This window comes from Oncorhynchus clarkii, chromosome 33 (assembly GCF_045791955.1).
Source record: "Oncorhynchus clarkii lewisi isolate Uvic-CL-2024 chromosome 33, UVic_Ocla_1.0, whole genome shotgun sequence".
Lineage (NCBI taxonomy): Eukaryota > Metazoa > Chordata > Actinopteri > Salmoniformes > Salmonidae > Oncorhynchus > Oncorhynchus clarkii.
This window is the reverse complement of record NC_092179.1, coordinates 20,711,487-20,736,905: the sequence shown is the minus strand read 5'-3', so window position 1 is coordinate 20,736,905 and position 25,419 is coordinate 20,711,487. Positions and strand designations below refer to the sequence as shown.

The 25,419-nt window shown below is 42.4% G+C and overlaps 1 protein-coding gene across 3 annotated transcripts in view; it reads left to right on the top strand.

The window, feature by feature from the left end:
• Positions 1–25,419, top strand: part of LOC139393236 (myotrophin) — a 59,443-nt gene that overhangs the window by 13,954 nt on the left and 20,070 nt on the right. The window contains exons 2-3 of one of the 3 annotated variants that reach the window (XM_071141704.1): positions 6,333–6,475; positions 23,442–23,542. In XM_071141704.1, the coding sequence (XP_070997805.1) occupies positions 23,474–23,542 (69 nt within the window). In that variant the 5' untranslated portion in view covers positions 6,333–6,475; positions 23,442–23,473. Of the gene's footprint in view, positions 1–6,332; positions 6,476–23,078; positions 23,311–23,441; positions 23,543–25,419 lie in introns of those variants that run through there. The other 2 variants (XM_071141706.1, XM_071141705.1) reach the window with 2 other exon arrangements.

Genomic DNA, 25,419 nt, shown 5'->3' with positions numbered 1-25,419 from the left:
GTAGACCTCCACAAGTCTGGTTCATCCTTGGGAGCAATTTCCAAAAGCCTGAAGGTACCATGTTCATCTGTATATACAATAGTACGCAAGTATAAACACCATGGGACCATGCAGCCGTCATGCCGCTCAGAAAGAAGACGCGTTCAGTCTTCTAGAGATAAATGTACTTTAGTGCGAAAAGTTATGTTTGGAGGAAAAAGGGGGAGGCTTGCAAGCTGAAGAACACCATTCCATCCATGAAATGTATTTGGCTAAGGTGTATGTAAACTTCCAACTTCAACTGTATGCATTTATTCTTAGGCGGAGAAAAACCTTTTAAACTACACAATTATTTACCACATCCAAAGTTTCTTTGGAATGTATGGTAACATACTGTACTTTTTCTTTTTTTCTACAGTATCTGCCTGTAAGTATTTTTTATTTTTACATTGAAGCAGTTCACTCTCATTCAGGTGAGAAATGTCTTAATATGCAAGGTAGGGTCTTATCTGTCTCCTTGGTGACCTGCACTCATCCTAGTAGGTTGAACACTGTCAGTACACATAGGAGTTCAGGAGATCTCTGAATGCTCTTTGGGTTTTACAGGCTAAGTCCTGTCTTTATCATTTCTATGCTAATGTGATTGAATACAAACAGAGATTGCTACAGTAGCCAGTTATGAAGTGTACTGTCCTTCCCTTCATGGTGGAGGTTGGCCTTGCTATTCTACAGATGATGCCAAACCAGTAGTGTGAGATGTGAGTTAATTTATATTCCCTATATCCACATGTCTACCCCTCAGAGAAAAGCCAGTCATTGTGTGCTAAGTCTAGAGGACTGTGTAATCATGCAGTAAGTTCAACGGAACTATTGATCAAGTGTGTTGTGAGGTTGCAATTCCTTGGGACTGTGGTTTGACATTTGCAGGGAACTTGACGTTGTTCAGGTCTGAAGACTCGTGTCCTCTGCAGCAGGGCCTCGGGGCCTCAGAGCTTACTGCTTCCTGGAGAGAGGCGCTCGAGACCCCAACAGATCCACAAACTGGTAAACCGACACAGAGGGGAGCATGCAGTCATAGAGTATAGAACGTACACACTGCACTGTCCTCTGGAATATAACGGTATATGAATCAACGTAACTGGAGGAGAGAGACAGTCAGATCCCTTTTACATGAAGGAAACCTTGTGGGGATATCACTGATGAACAAAACAGAGGATGAATGCTTTGAAGATTGCAGTTCTGCAGTCATGGATTATTCTTATTTGTATGCATGATGAAATGACCCAAGGTACTTTTTACATTTTTATATATATATATATATATATATATATATATATATATATATATATATATATATATATATATATATATATATTTTTTTACCTTTATTTAACTAGGCAAGTCAGTTAAAAACAAATTCTTATTTTCAACGACAGCCTAGGAACAGTGGGTTAACTGCCTGTTCAAGGGCAGAACGACAGCTCAGAGATTTGAATTTGCAACCTTTCGTTTACTAGTCCAACGCTCTAACCACTAGTCTACCCTGCCGCACTTTTGCAGATTATAAGAATTAAAGTTGGGATGGTATTTGTAGGATAATAGCAAAGATTTTAATTTGTATTGCATGAAGAGAAAAAATACATGTCTGTCCGTATGAATTTAATCTGTTTGTATCTGCTTTTTCAAACCTAATTATTCTAGTGATGTTATTGTGCTGAGTATGATGCCTAGTGTGTTGACATTGGTGTTTTATATCCTGACCTAGTGGTCTCTCCTGATAATCAACATATTCACACAGACCTCACCACACATGAAACAGCGCCCAGAGAGCGCTCAGAGAGGAGAGAGGTGGCAACCTGGTTCAATCCCTGGGAGACAAAGAAGGGAAGTGACAGATGTGTTTCTGCCTGAGCAGCAGAGGACAAGGTTCATATCAACGGTGAAACTAGGTTTCAGGGTCCAACTCTTGTTTTTTTCTGCGATCTGGTTCATTGTCCCCTGGGCGCCTGTGGCTGACAGTCTGTTCCAGACATGTTTTTGCATCGCTCTGCACCTGGACAGGGACATACCGCAGGCCAGAGAGGGGGGGGAGAGGAGCGGAGCTGCAACCCTGTGATCCAAATCTGTGAGCTCTTGGGGCCTGCGGCTCGCATTCTGCATTTGGTGTGACAGTGTGTCTTTCAGGGGCATAGTAAACACTCAACACTTCTTCTTCAGTTGTCTAAACCCAAATGTATGTTTCATGCTATTCAGCAGAATTATGTTAAACCCCAACTCCCTTGTGACAAATCACAAATGCCATTTATTTACCAACATTTTATTTATGATGATTCCTGAACATTACAGTCTCAGGTTGATGTTAATCATTGACCTGAATGACCTCAGATCACATCCTACTGTAGTTTTGATCTGATGATTAAAAAAATAAGAAGAAGATGAGGTCATTGCTCATGGTGTATCACTGCATTGTATGGGGCACAAACCAAATTAATACAAGGTGTTTTTCAACACTCTGTGCGCGGCTCATTCATTCATTAGGCAGCGAGACAGGGGTGTTTCGGTGGTGGGTCTGCCACGCTGGCGCTGCCTCATTACTCTCCCAAGGCTGGCAGGAGTGTACCACGTTGTGGAATATCTAACACCCCCTCCACTGTCCCCAACCCTGCCAGGGAGTGATGTGAGCTCAACATGTTGGAGTGTCTGCTCATTATTGCAGTATCATCATAACTCAGTCAAGGACGTTGTGTGTGGAGGAGAACGGGATAAGTGACGTAGAGCTAGGGAGGGGTTTCAAATCCCCGCGAAGGGACGTGGGAGGGATTTCTCTGATTTAAATACTAATAGCCTTGGAAGATAGAAACCTCCTCTCTCTCTCTCTGTCTCGCTCTCTCTTTTAACTGCCTGTCATAACCTATGGCTTAAAGATTATTCTTCCCTCCAAGTGCATCTAAAAAAGATTGAAATCCAACATTTGATTTATCTTTGTACCTATTAAGAGCTTATTTTTAAGCCTTTGTCCCAAATGGCACCCTAGTCAGAATGGGGCTCTGCACTAAATGGGGAATAGGGAACAAGGTGCCATTTAGGAGGCACCTAGTGCTGTTGAATGTAATCACCCCGTATTGATCAGAGAGGACAAAGGCCAGGTTATTACTGGTCTATGAGTGTGTCAATGCTCCTACCCATTTGACTGTGATGCATTAGTTCCATTTACATGGCTGAAATGTCCTCACCTAATTACTGTAATTTCCCCTTGTTTGAAGCCAGCCTCCATTTGGAGCCAGGTAAGGGCTTTTAGCACAGCAATTATTCCACTTCCTTGTATCTTCCTATCTTTGACTTTGGATTACAATAATTTCCCCTGCTTTGCACGGTTCCGAAGGATATCTGCAGCCACACCACAGAACGACCCACTGTCGTTGTGTTATTAACAGTTGCATGTGCACACCTTGAAGTGCCTCAAAAAATTGTCAAAGACTCCAGCCACCCTAGTCATAGACTATTCTCTCTGCTACCCCACGGCAAGTGGTACCAGAGTGCCAAGTCTAGGTCCAAGAGGATCCTAAACAGCTTCTACCCCCAAGCCATAATACTCCTGAACAGCTATTCAAATGGCTACCCAGACTATTTGCATTGCACCCCCCCCCTCCCACCACGCTGCTGCTACTGTCTGTTATCTATTCATAGCCACTTTAATAACTCTACCTACATGTACATATTACCTCAATTACCTCGACAGCGGTGCCCCCGCACATTGACACATTGACTCTGTACCGGTACCCCCTGTATATAGCCCCGCTATTGTTGTTTACTGCTGCTCTTTAATCATTTGTTATTATTATCTCTTACTTTTTGGGGTATTTTCTTAAAACTGCATTGTTGGTTAAGGGCTTGTAAGTAAGCATTTCACTGTAAGGTTGTATTCAATGCATGTGACAAATAAAATGCGATTTAATGTGATTTAATAATAAAATAGGACTATTTCTCCTTCACTTTAGAAACTGCAGTACAGGATTGCTTCAATCTCACTGTATCCGAAGCCACAATAGTTGTTTTATCTGTACACAATTTATACAAACACAAATGACTTATAACATTCTTATCCCATGTTGTTCTCTACTCTCCCCAATGGGAACTTCAGGGTTTGTTTTCTTTCCAGCTTTTCTTGGTGATGGGTACAGTATGTCTTCTCTGGCAGCCTGTAGAGACCAGACTGTGATGGGTGCAGATGTTGGAGATGAGGGGCGATGAGGGGAGATGAGGAGGAGGTGCAGCGTGGTGCTGGAGGATCATGTGTTGATAGCTGCCATGTCTATTTTCCTATCAGATGGGGAGAGCCGAGGCCCTATGCCTCCCTCGGGGGAATTCTGGGCTGTTTCCATCTCACACATTTCTTCTGGCTCTCACTCTCTTCCTCACACACACACACAACACACACAACACACACAAACACTGTATCATCCCAGATGCAAGAGCCAGATTTACTTATTTCATGATGGGCTTTTTATCCCGCATTATCAAGCGATTTCAAGGAAATTTTATCCCCCACCAACGCAGTTATGATTTATCTGCTGGAGCCACAGTGATAAATGTTCTTGAGAGTAAAAACATTATTTGTGTAGTTGGATCATTCTTCGTCCCACTCCCCATAACTCCTCTGTCTGTTCCTTGGTAGAGTTATGAGCGCTCATGGCAGGTAATGTATTTCATTATACGCTAGCCTAGTTTTAAATATAGAAAATGGGTGGGATGGGACCAGTCCAGCCTGAGGCCATTTGCTCGGCTGGTCCCTGAAGGTGCATCCAATATTGATTGCTATAGAGTGGAGTGTTATATCCCCACAGAGCAGGATGTGTAGGCAGCAGGAGAGACGCTGCTGCTTGTTTCCTGGCCAGATTTAGACTACCAAGCAACACTAGCGATGACAGACTACTGGCGGAGGAGCCATGGATCCACAGTGAGCTGCAGCTTCACAGCTTGAGCTGCTAAAGCCCCCCACGCTGTCTGCAGAGCAGAGAGGCACAAGTCAAAACAGACACTAGGCACACACTATCTTTCCCTCTCTTTCTCATCATGTCAACACGTGGGCATTGATTAAGGATGAGAAGATGTATGCACCCTACCCCTATTTCCCTTGATGACAAGGGGGAGGAGAGAGTAAAGGAAATGCTAGAATGTTCTGTGTTTACCACCTGTTATGCAAGTAGGTTGTGTTTCCATCTACTGTGGGATAGGAACACAGCATCCATGATAGGACAGGATTGTCTACAAGAAAGTACAGAATTCAGAACAGAAAATATCTGTCACTGAAATCCTGCTGCATAAGGAATGAATTTCCATTCAGATTGTGACCAGAAAAATATGGGTATTTATTCCGGGCTCTAACTCGCTGGATGATGAAGAAGTTTTGCCCAGTGATCTTCTTGCCTAGATTCACGTCAAAAGTATCCTACTTTGCATTCTGGGTAGAAGGTCTGGCTTCATCTGACTTTCACTTTGAGCTCTGAATCTGCTGAACAGTTTTTCTCCCTATAAAGGGACGTCTGATTAAATGAAAGGCGTCTGATTCTCAGAACAGTGGTGGTTTGGCAGCCCAAGTATGATTCATCGTCATAATCTCCTTTGCACAGCGAGCGATTTTTGTAATCAACACATTTCAATTGAAAAAGACGTGAATCATTCTCTCTCTCATATGTGCCTAATCAAGAGGGGAAAGCAGCAAATGAAACAAGCTGGTTAGGACTGCTTGGCTCATTAGACAGCTCAGGGCGTGGTGTGAGAATATGGGTGTACATAATGGGAAAGTTAGGCCTCTACTTAGTATAGAACATCGTTTCTCAAGCAGTTATTTCTACCAAGCCGTGATTCACGGAAATTATGATTATTTGAATATGGTGTGTTATTGCTGGGCTAGAGACAGGAAGGGGCGAAGTGGGACTGTCCCCTCCTGTTGAAATCTGTCCACAAACACAGCGATAAGCAGAGCAATAAGCAGAACACCTACCTTCCTGCCTTTGAGACGACTCCCATTGTTAGGGTGGAGACTAGACCATTTCATCATTATATACAGTATATCTGGCGTCCACCAGGAATGGATTGGGATTGTTACATGACAAAAAACACAAAAAAACGCTGCATGTGTCCAACCCTGGTAAATGTTTTTACCTGGGACTAATCATTAATGCTGACAGAGGAGCAACAATGTGCACAAAGGGCTTTTTCAGGTGAAGTGCTACACTACACAGATTCCGAAGCTGACCCAAGCGTAATGCATCAAAGTAAGGAACTGTTTGGTCAGCAATAATAAAACGGCTCTAATTTTCTGCATTATTTTTCCACCCCTTGTCTCTCAGGGCTGTAAAGCTGGTGCTGAAGTCTCTGAGGTGTTTATGTGGGGCAATTTCAGTTATTCACCACGAGGAGCGAGGAGGACGGGAGGAATACCAACCTCATCTGATACCCACCTGGGGCATGAGTCTGACTGCATTCCACACAAGTAATTACAATTATGCTAATCAATTGCACCATTAGGCCCGGAACAAACACAGACACCTTCTATATAAACACACACCACATATACAGACACGCCCACTTGCACTCACACATGGTTTGGTATGTCACTCTCTAAATCCGTTACAGTTAATAGTTATCTTTCCAAAATTGTAATCAGTAAAGTAACGTTTAGATTAACCAAACTCAGTAACGTAATCTGATTACTTTGTTACTTTTGGAGTACTTTCCAGAAGAAGACAAAAAGGATCCATCAAACGCTTTTGGTGTGTCATCATAGTAGTCACTGACTTGTGGTCAGACTCGCTCAGGTGGAACAAATTTAAAATTGCACCTTTTTTCAATGTTTAATTGAATTGTATTCATAAAACAGCAAGGTGTCATGTTTTTTTTCTTCTCGCAAATCATTTCTATATTGAAAGTAATCCAAGAAGTAATCATCTTGTTTTTCTAAAGTATCTGTAATTTGATTACAATATTTTTGCTGGTAACGTAACTCAGGATTTCCCAAACTCAGTCCTGGGTCCCCAGTGCACATTTAATTTTTGCCCTAGCACTACACAGCTGATTCAAATAAACAACTGATCATCAAGCTTTGATGATTTGAATCAGTTGTGTAGTGCTGGCGGGGGGGGGGTTGTTGGACCGAGTTTGGGAAACCCTGAGTTACGTAAAAAAAAAACGGATGACATGTAACTGATCACATGTAATCAGTTATTCCCCAATCACACACACGCACATCATCAATCTTATCATCATCCTATGCAACTGATGAAATGAACAAGTAGTTAAAAATACTAGGCTATACATCTAGCACACAAGGACATAAGCGGGCAAATCATGGCCACTCTCAAGAAGAACTCTGAAAGTAGCCGCAATCTTCTCTCTCTTGTTCCTGATTCAGTTTCCTAGATTGGCTTGGGAAGGAGATTGAAACATGCAACTGGGTGGGAGGATGGGGGAGGTAATAGGTTTTGGACCAGGGCCTTATGAGACACAGGACAGGTGATGAATTGAGCACTCTCAAGGGGATTTGAGTGTGCACAGGAGGCAGTGGAGGACCATGTCAGTAAGGCACCTCTGGATAGGGCAAAATAGCACAGGACTCAACATGAACCAGAATGGATACACACAACTATACAACATTTCATTTAGCATCTACACCTAGTGATTTATGAGTGTAGTTACAGTACAAGTGGAGAAACAGATTGACAGCAGTCCTTGATGATGTTTAAAACAATGTATTATATACCTTGATGCAGCAACATTTCCATAAGCAATCACTCTCCCTGCTGCATAGTGATTGATGCCTGTTGCAGGCCAGGACTGGTATGGCTCACAGCCTACAGCCTATAGTTTACAGCCTACAGCTTAATTTACAACCTACAGCCAATACAACCTACACCCTATGCAGCCTAAAGCCAGCAATGGCCAGGCCTACACATTCCCTCCTGCCTCCCGGAGCAACAGAGCGAGTGCTAATGAGGCCATCTTCCATTCATTTAATTTAGCATGGCCCATCCACGGGGCTCTACCTCCTTCTGCCATGCGGCTTCCAGCTGCTGGGTGATTAACCTGGGAGGAACTCTAAAGGATTATATGGTGAATACCACTGCCTGCATGGGCCATTACTGTGGAGGGCTGCCCAGGCACCCGCCCACCATTAGCCTCACTCAGCCAGCCTCTACGGCGGAACAACATTCAGCTGTGGCTCTCCTGTCTCACGCACACACACACACACACACACGCACACACACACACACACACACACAACCACCTACAATGTGCTTATGCAGACCACATCACACACCACATACGCACAGACACACTCACATCTGGACTTCATTAATGAACTTCTGTGGTGGATCTGGGCGTTCCTTTATCTCCATTCTAATTGGACGGGGGGGGGGGGGGGGGGGGGGGGGGGGTGAAAAAGTGCTATCACTCTCCTCTGATTAATTTATTTCTCATATCACTCTGACGGTATCTCATGATGATCATTCTTATTGCTGACGTGCTTTCAGCTCTAGTTGAACTATGCCTTGATACAACACTGAGTCAGCATAGAGAGCAGTTCCTTTTCCTTAAAAGACAGCCCACTGGTTGAATCAACATTTTTTCCATGTCATTTCAACCCAAAATTAAATGTGATGTGGTTGAATCAATGTGGAAAACTGATCATCAACGTAAGATAATATTTTTTTTTTTCACCCAACCTAAATCCAATGGCAGGGTGAAATTTTTCACTTTGAATTCATGTTAGTTGACAACTCAACCAAATGTAAATCAAAATTAGATGTTGAACGCCTTTGCCCAGTGGGAGGGGTCACCTTGGAATCATACGTGTTACGCTCGCCGTCGGAATGAGGAGACCAAGGTGGAGCGTGGTAAGCGTACATCTTTCTTTATTAGATGAACACCAAAAAAAAAAATATATATATATATATAAGGTGAGAAAAAGGCGATAGACAGCTGCCTCTGATTGGGAACCATACCAGGCCAACATAGAAAATACAACAGATTGCCCACCCAAATCACACCCTGACCTAACCAAATAGAGAAATAAAAAGGCTCTCTAAGGTCAGGGCGTGACAATACGATTAAACTAAACGCTAAACCAGTGATAAGAATGATTATTTAACATATTTGATGAGTCCCACGTGTCTGTGAAACATGTGGGAGCATTCATGTGCTCCCAATGTGAAACCAGTGAACAAACAACCGGAAGCTAAAAAGTGAGCAGTGTATACAGTCACACACACATATGTGTATATATAATTCATTTATAAGTCCAAAAATGGATGTAGCAACTAAGGATTCTAGCTTTAAAAATGCTAACGTATACATCAAGCACAAAAGGACATAAGTGGGCAAATCATCGCCACACTAAAAGCAAACTCTCAATCGCAATCTTCTCTCTCTTGTTCCTGATTCGGTTTCCTAGATTGGCTTGGGAAGGAGATTGGAGTCATGAAACTGTTGATTAGAGGGGGGAGGGAACAGGGTTTGGACCAGGGCCTTATGAATAGGGCCAGGAGTTTCTGGCCACAACTGTAGACACTGTGCTTTTACCGGTATTTACAGCGTTGTCCACTAGTATTGGCATAAACTGTCTCCAATCAATCATTGTCTGGTTGTGCATGTGTGTTTGACGCAGGGATTGCTTAAGCCAGGGGAGGCGTAGCTCTGCAAATCTTAATATCACAAAACATATTATTTGTTAGGGAATACTATTTGTAGATCAGTGATTCTACACCTCACTTTGATCCTCTCCATCTGACTCGGAAGTTACTGTCGAGTTCCTCCCAGATTAATCACCCAGCAGCTGGAAGCCGCATAGGAGACGGAGGTGGAACCATGTGGGAAGGTTGACATTTATTGACATGAGTCTTGTCCTGGAAACAGAACTGAGCGATTTCCCCTTAGATAGACCAGCTGCAAAGTCAAAATTGGAAATATTGTAAAAATGTGTACATTTTCTGTCTTTATTTAAGGTTATGGTTAGGCTTAGTTAGGGTTAGCAGTGTGGTTAAAGTTAGGGTTAAGGAAAGGGTTACGTTTAAAATCGGATTTTATGATTTTATGCCAGCTACAGTGGTTATTAATAGGCTCTTACTGTAGCCTTTTTTTCTCTAGAGATAGGACAAAGTGTTTTTTGTTATGTTGAACATGTGCTCTTCATGACAGAATGTTAACATCAGGTGAAATAACATTTTTTCCCCCACACTACTCAAAAGGCACCTGATTGGAAACCCACAATTAAACAAAATGCTAGGTAATAAGGGTGAATATTGACCACATTTGATTAATGTCTGTGAAACATGTGGGAGCATTCATGTGCTCCCAATGTGAAACCAGTGAACAAACAACCTGAATTTAAAAACCCAGAAATGGAAAAGTGAATAGTGTAGACAGTCTGCCTGAGGTGATCTGTATCCCTTAGCAATCAGAAGTGATCTAATGTGATGCTTAGCCCCTCTCCTTCACTTTGTGTTCCTGAGCCCCTGAAAAGAAAAGTTCAGAAGGCTGTGAATCACTCTCTGTTCAGTCCCTTGCAACCTTGAGAAATCACCTGAAATCAACAAAAATTCACAGGAGTGTGCTGTTTTCTCTCGCAAGAATCAGAGACAGACTATTCAAGATCTAGTATTGTGATTTTTTTTTGCTGGATATCAAAGAAGACAGTGAGCCTCCTGAGCTAGAGGACAGCAGTTACTCCATAGCTCTGTGTACGCGCACCTCTGTCTTCTGTAGTCTCAGGCAAGGCAACTAAACAGGGTAGCTAATGTCAACCTACACTCTTAGAAAAAAGGCTGCTATCTAGAACCTTAATGGATTCTTCGACTGTCCCAATAGGAGACCCCTTTTGAAGAACCCTTTTTGGTTGCGGGTAGAACCCTTTTGGGTTCCAGGTAGAACCCTTTCTACAGAGGGTTCAGAAACTAAAAAAAAAACAGGACCCTGTCTTTCAAAGATAATTTGTAAAAAATCCAAATAACTTCACAGATCTTCATTGTAAAGGTTTTAAACGCTGTTTCCCATGCTTGGTCAATGAACCATAACCAATTAATAAACATGCACCTGTAGAACAGTCTTTAAGACACTAACAGCTTTCAGACGGTAGGCAATTAAGTTCACAGTTATGAAAACTTAGGACACTAAAGAGGCCCTTCTACTGATTCTGAAAAACACCAAAAGACAGATGCCCAGGGTCCCTGCTTATCTGCGTGACTGTACCTAAGGCATGCTGCAAGGAGGCATGAGGACTTGCAGATGTGGCCACGGCAATAAATTGCAATGTCCGTACTGTGAGACACCTAAGACAGCGCTACAGGGAGACAGGACGGACAGCTGATCGCCCTCGCAGAGGCAGACCAAGTGTAACAACACCTGCACAGAATCGGTACAGGACAGGTACAGGATGGCAACAACAACAGCCCGAGTTACACCAGGAACGCACAACCCCTCCATCAGTCCTCAGACTGTCCGCAATAGGCTGAGAGAGGCTGGACTGAGGGCTTGTAGGCCTGTTGTAAGGCAGGTCCTCACCAGACATCACCGGCAACAACATCGCCTATGGGCACAAACCCATCGTCGCTGGACCAGACAGGACTGGCAAAAAGTGCTCTTTACTGATGAGTCGCAGTTTTGTCTCACCAGGGGTGATGGTCGGATTCACGTTTATCGTCGAAGGAATGAGCATTACACCGAGGCCTGTACTCTGGAGCGGGATCGATTTGGAGGTAGAGGGTCAGTCATGGTCTGGAGCGGTGTGTCACTGCATCATCAGACTGAGCTTGTTGTCATTGCAGGCAATCTCAACGCTGTGCATTGCAGGGAAGACATCCTTCTCCCTCATGTGGTACCCTTCCTGCAGGCTCATCCTGACATGACCCTCCAGCATGACAATGCCACCAGCCATACTGCTCGTTCTGTGCATGGTATCCTGCAAGACTGGATTGTCAGAGTTCTGCCATGGCCAGCGAGGAGCCCGGATCTCAATCCCATTGAGCACGTCTGGGAACTGTTGTCTTGGAGGGTGAGGGCTAGGGCCATTCCCCCCAGAAATGTCCGGCAACTTGCAGGTACCTTGGTGGAAGTGTGGGGTAACATCTCACAGCAAGAATTGGCAAATCTGGTGGAGTCCATGAGGTGGAGATGCACTGCAGTACTTAATGCAGCTGGTGGCCACACCAGATACTGACTGCTACTTTTGATTTTGACCCCCCCTTTATTCAGGGACACATTATTCCATTTCTTTTAGTCACATGCCTGTGGAACTTGTTCAGTTTATGTCTCAGTTGTTGAATCTTATGTTCATACAAATATTTACATGTTAAGTTTGCTGAAAATAAACGCAGTTGACAGTGAGTTTCTTTTTTTGCTGAGTTTATATAGAACCCAAAAGGGTTATCCTATGAGGACAACTAAATAACACTTTTTTTGAAGTGTAGCAATACTCATAATGATGAATTGCTGTCTAATTGGGCGGCTGGAGATTGCATAGATTTTCTGACCAGACTTATCACAAGTGAAGTCTATGTCTCACAAGCTGTGAAAGATAAGGAACAACCTTGATTAAGTATGAGGAGAAACAGTTGTAAAAGTTGACTGTTCTATCTTCCGGTAACGTTCCCTCGATCCCTCGAGAGGGAAATCTAAACATGCAGAAACATTTAGCTAAAGTGTTCGGAAGTTTTTATTCACCTAATCCCATTCATTTTCCCCTTCTGTCTCTAACTCTAAACTTGGAGGCAGAAATTGGATGATTTCCATTGGCACTCGAGTGACACGCTTTTTCACAAGGCACTGCTAATCTCCCAGACCTCCCTCTGTTTAACTCATTCTGTGACATATTGACAGAGGGATTTCTCCATTCATTACTGTGTTAGAGAACAAATCATCTAACTTGACTCATTCTGTAAATGTAATACACGTCAATTGAATAATTCGTCATCTATTTAGACATTATCAAGTATTACCATAGTTTCACTTATATAGATATTGGCTAATGTATTTTACTGTGGGCCCAAGTAGTTCGTATAATCAGCATGATCAACATGATTTCCCTCAGTCCATGACCGGTACATTGAAGTAGTTATCATGTTACAGTTTTCTTCTGGTGAAAGAGAGGCGGACCAAAACGCAGCGTGGTTGAAGTTCATGGTTTTTTTTTATTAAAAAAACTATACATGAACAAACTACAAAAACAAGAAACGTGTAAACCCGAGACAGTCCTAACTGGTGCAAACCACAGAAACAGGAGACAATCACCCACAAGAGACTTAAAGAATATGGCTGCCTAAATATGGTTCCCAATCAGAGACAACGATAAACACCTGCCTCTGATTGAGAACCACTCCAGGCAACCGAAGACTTACCTAGAATACTTAACTAAACACAATCCCATAACCTACAAAACCCCTAGACAAAACACACCACATAAATCACCCATGTCACACCCTGGCCTGACAAAATAATAAAGAAAACACAAAATACTAAGGCCAGGGCGTGACATATCAACCTTACATTGAGTAGTTTCTGTTGATTTAGCCTACAGTACATACAAATGTGTGGTACATTAGTACAACCTCTATTGCACCTCTATGTGATCTGTCCCCTCCCCCCTCCACACCCTCTACAGTGCTAGAGGAAGAAGCTGATGATGCTTACAGGTCAATAGAAGGTGGTGATTGGCTGCTCTGTGTGATGGGTGTGACTTTATTCCCTGAATCACCGAGGCCAGGACAGAATGGAGAGACTACATCCCAAGGGAGGACTGCTAGATGGTGAGGGAGCGGCGTTGATAATAAGGGGAGATATGCTGGAAGGAAAGAATGAAATAAGATAAAGAGAGTGAGTGGGAGAGAGAAAGCGAGCAAGAGAGAGAGAGAGAGCGAGAGCCGCCCGTGAAAACTGGGGCCCGCGGCGCACATCGCTCCATAGTCCAGCAGAGAATGGAAGCAGGCTGACTGATTTGTGCCTAATACAGTTGTCACATCCTATAAACAACCACATCGACAACGTGCAGCACAAACTCTCAGTCAGGGCCATTTAGGGGTGACCAGGGGCAGCCAATGGCATGACAGGGCTAGCTGAGGGATGGATGATGGGACGAAGTACTGCTTGATGGGAGCGGGGGCGGATGATAAAAGGTTATAGGGGTTAACTCTGGACAGAGGACATGCACTGTACATAATATTTGCTATGTAGTTGTACATTATATTTACTATGTAGTTGCAGCTGTATAGTATTTTTACTATGTAGTTGAGCAGTATATTTACTATGTAGTCGTTCAGTATTTTTTATATGTAGTTGTTCAGTATATTTTCTATGTAGTTGTACAGTATTTTTACTATGAAGTTGTACAGTATATTTACTATGTAGTTGTTCAGTATTTTTACTATGTAGTTGTAGCTGTTCAGTATTTTTACTATGTAGCTGTACAGTATATTTACTATGTAGTTGTTCAGTATTTTTGCTGTGTAGTTGTTCAGTATATTTCCTATGTAGTTGTACAGTATTTTTACTATGAAGTTGTAGCTGTTCAGTATTTTTACTATGTAGTTGTACAGTATATTTACTATGTAGTTGTTCAGTATATTTACTATGTAGTTGTACAGTATATTTACTATGTAGTTGTAGTTGTTCAGTATTTTTACTATGTAGTTGTTCAGTATTTGTACTATGTAGTTGTGGCTGTTCAGTATGTTTACTATGTAGTTGTACAGTATATTTACTATGTAATTGTACAGTATTTTTACTATGTAGTTGTACAATAGTTGTAAATATGTTATGAGATAGCGTTGTTGACTTTATTCCAAACATTGTAGATGTATGCTAGTACAGCCAGAACACACTGCTCCTCTGGGGGCACAGCACCCCTCGTCTAGTGAAGTGAACTTGGGTGAATCTTAACATTTACATTTCAGTCATTTAGAAGATGTTCTTATGCAGAGGAATTAGGGTTAAGTGCCTTGCTCAAGGGCAAATCAACAGATTTTTCAGCTAGTTGGGTCTGGGATTCGAACCAGCAACCTTTTGGTTACTGGCCTAATGCTCTTAACCACTAAGCTACCTGTCGCCCCTAAAATGGCGACATCTTTGAATGAGAGTAACTGTTGCTATGTGCTACATAATTCCAACGGTTGGAATGTAGTTAGAATTACACCGTGGCGGCTTTGTAGACAGGGTCCCGTCCAGGAGCCTTCTTATTTTCTCCCCACCCACACAGCCACGCTCCCATGTGGAGTGGCAGTATAGGAGTATCTAAGGCCTGACCTCGAGAGCGAGGCAGAAGCTGGAGTCAGAAAGCAGCCGTATACCCGCAGTCCCACTGCCTTTAATAGATGCGGAAATTCAGATATGGTCAATGGTCAGACATGCTCAGTACAGAACATGTTCCCGCCACACTGTTGATGATGATCTCTGGACTCTGAGTGGTTTCACCGTTTTACAATGGCCTGCTTTTTATAAACCTGTCAGTCAGTCAGCTTTATATATGTAAAGAGAATATGTTTTAAGAACTTCCCAGTGTTGTTCCTGCCAAACTATTTTCAGAGTGAAGCCTTTGTTACCTTGTTATTAATTTCATAAAGTTAACGAGATCGCACAGTACATTAAAATGATACTCCATTAAGTTGATTCAAATGTATTATTTGGTTATTCCTCAGGTGCTTGGGGAAATGTAGCGTGGATTACATGTGGTGTGAAGCCGATGTGGAAAGGAAGACAGATATAGATTTATATACATCTGGTTTTAATGGTTTAGAATTGCAACTAATATGCAGCAAGCAGCATTAAACTGATATGCATTAAGACTCTTTCTACCACAGGAGGTTGGTGGCAACTTAATTGGGGAGAATGGGCTTGTGGTTATGGCTTGAGTGGAATAAGTGGAAAGGTATGAAATACATCAAACACATGGTTTCCTGGTGTTAAATACCATTCCATTTGCTTCGTTCCGGCCATGATTATGAGCTGTCCTCCCCTCAACAGCCACCTGTGCTTTCTACAAATTGCTAAACTGTCTCCTAAAGCTAGAATCCATAGTTGCTAAATATATTATAAACGAATGATACATACCCATTGATTGTTGAAGAATATAATTTATAAATGCCTCATGAGCTTAGTTCAACTGTTGTACCCCATCAGATCCCAGATCCCAAAATATAACTTGTTGTACTTCAATGTTTGTAACACTGTAAATGTAAAAAAAAAACACCATATAACTTCAAAAGATATTAAAACTATAGTTTTGATATCATGGATGCACAGTCCTTAGTATCCCAAAGCTCTGTCTAGGAATTTGAGATTTATTACATTGCTCCAAGCCCATCCCACTGTTTAAAAAAAAATCAAAACAGAGGCGGGGAGTCACTTTGTTATTGTTTCAATCAAGGATTCTAGCTTTAATATGTAACGAGACTGATGATAGTACTGTTGAACCATGCTGTCATTCTGTACAGGTGCTGTTGTGCACTCCAGAAACAATGCTTTGGTTGTGCTGAGGGGAAGGGAAAGCATATAAGCCCCAAACGTCCTCTTCTCTCAATATACACAGTATCTTCCTCTTCCCCTTTATTACTTTTCCAATCTGCATTTTGATTCATTCTACAAACACGCCAAAGAGAAAACAGAACTATATTATGCAACTGTCTTATCAAAACTTTCCAAAATGTGAAGCCGCAAGACCAGATGCTGCCTCTCTTCATCATCATTTATTTCACTCCTCAACATCAGAAACTGACTAGAGTTCATATGGAATATCTTTGAGTATAAATGGTTTGCAAGGTTTCAGCATGCTAGTCTATATCAATCATGGTCAGCTGATTACTTTTGAGGGTGACTTAATGTAAAGGCTCTGCGGAATTCTGTGCACCGCAAATATGGAAGCAGTTGAAGGCTCAAGCGAACACTGATACAGAAAAACAGTGGTTACATAACCAATTATCAAGCGTTTATATAAAATCACTTACATCCCTTCAATTAATCATATATTTTACAAGTGCAATCTCTATCAATTAACATTTTCATTAAATCAATGTTCCAAATAAGTAAGGCTGTATAATTAAGCAATAAGGCACAACGCATCGCAGAGACACAGACCTAAGCCATGGTATATTGGCCCTATCCCACAAACCCCCGAGGTGCCTTATTGCTATTATAAACCGGTTACCAACGTTACTAGAGCAGTGAAAATAAATGTTTTGTAATAGCCGTGGTATACGTTCTGATATACCACGATGGCGGCCAATCGGCATTCAGGGCTCGAACCACCCAGTTTATAATCATGTATATAATGTATATAACCATGAAGCACAATGTTATTGTAGTATTTGTCAATTTGTAGTCTGTCTCTGTCTCTGTCTATGCTATGAAGTGATGTCATTGTGTTGGGATCTCCCTGGCTGCTGTATGAACCCGGCACGGTCTGTCTCACTAATCATCAGCCAGTTAGCATTGACAAGACTGATAGAGATGGATTACTGCAACATGGTCAGCACATGGATTACATGTCAGTACTCTGACTAGCTGACCGAGCTGGAGAGGTGGAGATGCTCTTATAGGTATCAGAGCTTGACAGAAAGCTGGAGATGAGTTTGCTATGTGGGGCAGACAGAAGAAGAGAGAGGAAATTAAAGAAGCAGGCCAGACAGAAGAAGAGAGAGGAAATAAATGAAGGGTAGTAAGAGCGGAGAAGAAGGATGAGGAGGAGGGAGGAAGATAAGGAGAGCATGTAGGGTGAACTAGACCTCATCCATACCATTCAATTTACCATGTGGCACACTTTAATATTTTTCACCTTCATGTTTAATTCAAACCTTCTGAAATGAGAATGAATGGCATTGCCTGGGAGGAGAGAAAGCTTCTTATTTGTCAAAGTTTTTGGACACGGTCTCTGAAAATGCGATCTTTCATTTAAGTTAATGAGATTCTTCTCCAACTTTTCTTTATCTTTGCGGTGCGATAGAAAACTACTGCCTGGTCACTAGCAAGACAACTAAAGAGGACATGTGCAGTCGTAGCCAAAAGATTTGAGAAGGACACAAATATTAATTTCCACAAAGTTTGCTGCTTCAGTGTCTTTAGATATTTTTTGTCAGATGTTACTATGGAATACTGAAGTGTAATTACAAGCATTTCATAAGTGTCAAAGGCTTTTATTGACTATTACATGAAGTTGATGCAAAGAGTCAATATTTGCAGTGTTGACCCTTCTTTTTCAAGACCTCTGCAATCCGCCCTGGCATGCTGTCAATTAACTTCTGAGCCACATCCTGACTAATGGCAGCCCATTCTTGCATAATCAAAGCTTGGAGTTTGTCAGAATTTGTGGGGTTTTGTTTGTCCACCTGCCTCTTGAGGATTGACCACAAGTTCTCAATGGAATTAAGGTCTGGGGAGTTTATTGGCCAAGGACCCAAAAAATCTATGTTTTGTTCCCCGAGCCACTTAGTTATCTTTTTTTGCCATATTGCATGGTGCTCCATCTTGCTGGAAAAGGCATTGTTCATCACCAAACTGTTCCTGGATGGTTGAGAGAAGTTGCTCTCGGAGGATGTGTTGGTACCATTCTTTATTCATGGCTGTGTTCTCAGGCAAAATTGTGAGTGAGCCCACTCCCTTGGCTGTGAAGCAACCCCACACATGAATGGTCTCAGGCTGCTTTACTGTTGGCATGACACAGGACTGATGGTAGCACTCACCTCGTCTTCTCCGGACAAGCTTTTTTCCGGATACCTCAAACAATCGGAAAGGGGATTCATCAGAGAAAATGACTTTACCCCAGTCCTCAGCAATCCAATCTCTGTACCTTTTGCAGAATATCAGCCTGTCACTGATGTTTTCCTGGAGAGATGTGGCTTCTTTGCTGCCTTTCTTGACACCAGGCCATCCTCCAAAAGTCTTCACCTCACTGTGCGTGCAGATGCACTCACACCTGCCTGCTGCCTTTCCTGTGCAAGCTCTGTACTGGTGGTGCCCCGATCCCACAGCTGAATTGACTTTAGTAGACGGTCCTGGCATTTGCTGGACTTTCTTGGGCACCCTGAAGCCTTCTTCACAACAATTGAACCGCTCTCTTTGAAGTTCTTGATGATCCGATAAATGGTTGATTTAGGTGCTACATTACTGCCAGCAATATCCTTGCCTGTGAAGCCCTTTTTGTGCAAAGCAATGATGACGACACATGTTTCCTTGCAGGTAACCATGGTTGACAGAGGAAGAACAATGTTTCCAAGCACCACCCTCATTTTGAAGCTTCCAGTCTGTTATTCGAACTCAATCACCATGACTGGAGTGATCTCCAGCCTTGTCCTCATCAACACTCACACCTGTGTTAACGAGAGAATCACTGACATGCTGCCAGCTGGTCCTTTTGTGGCAGGGCTGAAATGCAGTGGAAATGTTTTTTGGGGATTCAGTTCATTTGCATGGCAAAGAGGGACTTTGCAATTAATTGCAATTCATCTGATCACTCTTCATAACATTCTGGAGTACATGCAAATTGCCATCATACGAACTGAGGCAGAAGACTTTGTGAAAATTTATATTTGTGTCATTCTCAAAACTTTTGGCCATGACTGTACTAGAAAATAAGTTCAATATCAGTTTCACAGATCATGTAAGATAGAACTGAAAATAGGGTATTATTCATTGTTTTGAGAGAGAAAATAAATATTTAAATTTTTGCCTCGCTTTCTATTGGAAACGGGTTCATATTTTTGCTGCCTTGGGATTGTTTTACCAAAGTGAAAAATGGAGGTGCCATATACTGTCAAATCTGTAGGAAGAAATGGTGTTACACTCCATTCCTCAAGATCAATGCAGCATCTATGTGACAGAAAAGTGTATGTCCTAACTTTACTCTCCCTTTAGAGTTCTGCCCGAGCATTCATTTTGAATATGGTGCCAATCCATCTACGTTTACTTCTTAGTCCAGCAATCTTCAGGCTTTATTGTCTATAATAAGGTGGGATGTCCTGTAAATAATCTGCTTTAAAGTGTGATGTGATGTGATTATAATCAGCAGGCTTACTAGCCAATGATAATTACGTTAGCACATTGAAATGTTCACTACAATCCTCATTAGGTATTGCAGTGGGGACATTTCAAAGGAACACAACAGCACCCAAGAACATTGATTTGAGTTTTAACCAGCCATCAACATTCTGTATATCGGCCTGCTGCTCTTATATGCTGCACTGTATGAACTTTAGATCACCCCATGGTGACTCATTTGAGACATGTATGAGACATTAGCATGCCAAGCAGGGGAATGTAGGGAGTAATGGCCTTTGTCCTCATCCCCATGTGGCGAATAGATACTCCAACCCATACTCTGGAGAGTTTATTACAAACACATGAAGCAGTTTTAATGGGCACCCTGAGCCTCTCCTCAGACAAGCAGTGTGTGTATGGTACATCTACCAGGCTTAGAAGAGGGGGGGACGGGGGAAGATGTTGGGCTGCAGGCAGGGAGTTGGAAGAGAGAAGAGGAGAGTTAGAGAATTTCATTACCTTCATTTTTATCCCCAGTGTAGAGCCCTATTGAATTTTCTCCAAATGGCAACTTTTATAGTCACTTTTTGTCTGCTGGCCGGGTTTGTTTTTTGCTCCAGAGTGCTTATTTGATGTAATAATAGTGCTACAAACAGCCATTCATCACAGAGAGAGCGGGAGAGAGGGACATATAAAGCCATTTGATAACGTGGGTTGAGAGGGGGGGGGGGGGGGGGGGGGGGTAGTAGAGGGTGGAATATAGATGTGCAGGTCTTCCTGTTAGGGAGGCTAGAGACTATGACATGAGGAAGATCTAAATTGCATACTTCCTGTTTTTTCTCTCTCCTCATCTCCTTCTGAAAACCCATTGGAGGAGAAGGTCAGAGGGGAGGGACCTCTGCCTTTCTCATCCAATGGGTTTAGAGATGGAGATGAGGAGAGAGGATCTGAGGAGCATGCAATTGAGATCTTCCCATAGCCTTGAACATCTCTTATATTGGCCTTGCCCCTTCACACTGATTGACATTAACCTTTGATAAAATGTTCAATCTTCTATCATCAGTGGCTATTTTGACCCATCGGGAGCTTGGTTTAGTCCTGATGTGTTTTTATTAACCTGTGGGTTCAGCAGACCTGGTATCTATTAGTTCCATTGAATAGTACGAGGGAGGTAATGGAAATTGCCATGGAGTGAAGAGCAGATGCCAGGAGATGGGGGGTTACTTCCTTTCTACCACCCAGAGCCAGTCACACTCCTCTGGGCTGACTGAGTGATGAAAGGAGCTGTTACACCACATGCCTTACAGACCCCAAACTAACAAATGTAATTGTCTTGGCCGAGCCTTTCCAGTAAAATAAAGCTCTGTATAAGATCAGTTTTGCTTGAACTATAGACATTTGAGTAGTGTGAAAAGGGTAACTGACAGCTGATCTGAGATCTGGGAGACGGAAGGATGACACGAGGGAGAAAGAATGGCGCTAAGAACAAACTGTACAAACCAACATTTGTGAAATATAAGTGGTTACTTTCTCCTATGAGTCAACTACAGGAGAGATAGTTACATGTTCCTCTCCTGTCTTCCACCCAGAGGGAGTGGACACTCTGTGTCACGTGCCTCGTTGCTCTTGAGTTTCGCAGAGGTCTAAGGCACTGCGTCTCAAGTGCTAGAGGCGTCACTACAGACCCTGGTTCGAATCCAGGCTGTATCACAAGTGGCCGTGATTGAGAGTCCCGTAGGACTGAGCACAATTGGCCCAGCATCGTCCGGGTTAGGGTTTGGTCAGGGTAGGCCGTCATTGTAAATAAGGACTTGTTCTTAACTGACTTAATAAATAAAAGGACAGAGCTCTGTCTAGCTATGCTCTCCAGAGCAGAGCGCCACTGAAGTCAGGGGGGGCCGGCAGGTAACCTAGTGGTTAGAGCACTGGGCCAGTAACCGAAAGATTGTTTGTTCAAATCCCGGAGCTGACAAGGTAAATATCTGCCCTTCTGCCCCTGAACAAGGCAGTTAATCAACTGTTCCTAGGCTTTCATTGTAAATAAGAATGTGTTCTTAACTGACTTGACAAGTTAAATAAAGGGGGGGGGGGTCAGTGATTATGGCTTTGAGTGTGGAGATGGATCAACGGAAGTTGAAGATCCCTGGTATCTGTGATGCATGCCATTTGGTGAGATGCAGATCCAGTGGTTAGCGTGAGACTGAGGAGACTCTGTCTATCCTTGATATTGAGTGTTTGCCTGATAAAGTCATGCTTGGATATGTTAGTTATCCCGTGAGAGTTTTTGTGGGTGTCAAGGTTATGGTCATGTTGCAGCAGTGTGTGGGAGGGACATTCCGAGGTGTGGGAAGTGTGCAGGAGGACATGGGACAAAGGAAAGTGTAGTTTCAGAGGGGAAAGTAGGGTGTTGCAATGTTGAATCTATGTTGCTGGGGATCATGTGCGAGTGAAACAGGTTGAGGTTCCAAGGGTTTGAGCAGTGCAGAAAGTGACATATGCTGAGGCAGTGAGGAAAGTAGAGGATGAGGGGCAAAGGGTAAGGGATTATGAGAGAATACCAGTAAGTAGTAGGGCAGGAATGAGTGTCCTGAAATAGTTTGTGTTTTAGCAAGGTTGGTTTATTGGCGTATAGCTATGGTAATTAACTGTACAGCACAGATGAAAAGGAACAGAAGTTGCAGAAGATAAAGTAGTAGCAACAGCAGAAAAGTGATTGGGAGTGAAAGATTTTACTGTAGAATAGGTACAGGAGATATTGAAAGAAGGAGTCCTGTTCTCCCAAGCTAGTGGCCAGGAGTAGGAACTGTTAGAGAACAGTAGTGGGATAGGGGGGTGTTTTGATTTTATAGGTGCAGGGTTAGTGGGTGGTGCAAATTGTATTTTTCCAGTTCACATTTCCATATATTTTTTGTTTGTTGTTGTCACAAATGTGGAATTCACATTCCGAACTTTGAGAAAGACTGCAATACTGAAAAAAACGTGTCGTCAGGCGGAAATTCACACGAAGAAGAGCTGCGTTCTCGGGTCGTCACTAGTTACCACAGCCACAAATTCATAAACCCCTCCCATTTCTACAATTTATCTTGAACATAATCTTAACTACACTTATAACAGTATGCCTAAATCTAAACTTATTTTTTTAGAGTTAATTGTTTAGATCTAGACAATTTTGACTAGATTTTGACAAGCGGACTGAAGGGTTAACTTCCGGATGTGCGGCATCGGAAACGCTTCACGAGAGAAAGGCGGACCCCTCCTCTACTGTCCTTTCTTTGAAACTTTATTTTTTAACAATTGCCTGCACTCTAGAAGTACCAGGTGTTCAATTTGGAAAATTATTTAATTAATGTAACACTGCAAGTGTTATAGACGTCTTTCCCTTTACTACTGAGAGATCTGTCAAGCATTGCTTGCCTAGAGAGAAGTTTGACAGCTGCCTTTTTCAACAGGGAAGCCGCAGTGAACTGTTGAACACAAGAAAATGGGGGATAAAGAATTGATGTGGGCCTTGAAAAATGGAGACCTGGACGAGGTTAAGACCTTAATGAAGGTACGATATACTGTAGATGACCTACTCGCAAATCAGCCTGCTAAGTGTGCTATCTAGCGAACAATAGCTAGCTATGTTTTGTTTGTATAGCTAGCAAACGTCGTTAGCTAGCTATGGCGTTGCAAGGTTAGCTAGCTAGGTACTAACTTTCATAGCTAGCTTAGCATGCATACATTAGCTAACTATCCGTTCACTCAACTATCACAAACTCATTGTAGTTAGCTAGCTAGAAGGTTTGCGTTTACAAATGTTTGTAACAATCTCTAGCTATATTGGGTAGATTGGATAGGTAGCGCTAGCCAAGTAATTTACCATACTATAGATAAATGGCTAGCTAGCTACGTTGCATCCCCACTGCAACAACCCACTGCAACAACTTGTCATCTGATTTAATCGGTGTGTCTGTTTGCTATTGCCTAATGAATGACAATTTCTGCAGACAAGCGCATATATATATACACACACACACACACACACACACACACACGTTTGCTAGCTATAGGTACTTGACATATATATCAAGTACCTAGCTAACGTAAACTACTTATTTAGCTAGATGGTTGGCTCCTTCTTGAGAATCAGTTATGTTTGGTTTTAGCAAGCAGTCTGTAACTAGCTATAGCCAGATCCACTTGTCCGTGTTGTGACAGCTAGTGTGAAGTGGGCGGGTGTCAAAGAGCTTTGTTGCAGGGCAGATCTATCTAGATGGCTGGCTTGCTAACTTCATGGTGTTGAAAACTTTAAGTAGGCCTAATCGTACTACGTGTCTGCTTTGAATGAGGATGTTCAGGGAAACTGTTCAAATTATTATTATAATTCAGCCTCCATACTGAGGCTCACTAATTCAGGCCACACCTAATAGAATTTTTAGAGCACTGACACATTAGCTATTGGTCTGTAAACTGGTCATTTTTAGCCACTAACTTATTTTGGTCCAATTCTAGACATGAAATAGGCTCTGAAACTTAAATTAATCATATTTGAATTACACTTCAATGGTGGCAGTTTTTTTGTAGGCGTCTCCTTGAAATAGATTGGCTGTGTGCCTAGGGTTGTTGTTCTGTTGGAAGGTGAACCTTCACCCCAGTCTGAGGTCCTGAGTGCTCTGGAGCAGGTTTTCATCAAGGATCTCTCTGTACTTTGCTCCGTTCATCTTTGCCTCGATCTTAAACAGTCTCCCATTCCCTGATGCTGAAAAACATCACAACATGATGCTGACACCACCTTGAACAGATGGCAGGAAAATGATGTGGCTATATTGAAGCAACATCTCAAGACATCAGTCAGGAAGTTAAAGCTTGGTTGCAAATGGTTCTTCCAAATGGACAATGACCGCAAGCATACTTCCAAAGTTGTGGCAAAATGGCTTAAGGACAACAAAGTCAAGGTATTTGAGTGGCCGTCACAAAGCCCTGACCTCAATCCTATAGAAAGTGTGTGTGCAGAACTGAAAAAGCATGTGCGAGTAGGGAGGCCTACAAAACCTGACTCAGTTACACAAGCTCTGTCAGGAGGAATGGGCCAAAATTCACCCAACTTATTGTGTGGGAAGCTTGTGGAAGGCTACCCAAAACGTTTGGCACAAGTTAAACAATTTGAAGGCAATGCTACCAAATACAAGTTAAGTATATGTAAACTTCTGAACCACTGGGAATATTGATGAAATAAATAAAAGCTGAAATAATTCTCTCTTCTATTATTCTGACATTTCACAGTGGTGATCCGAACTAACCTAAGACGGGTAATTCTTACTAGTATTAAATGTCAGGAATGGTGGGAAAACAATTTAAATGTATTTGGCTAAGGTGTATGTAAACTTTCGACTTCAACTGTAGGTCTAACTCCTGTGAAATAGCCTAGCCCTGAACATTTGTGGT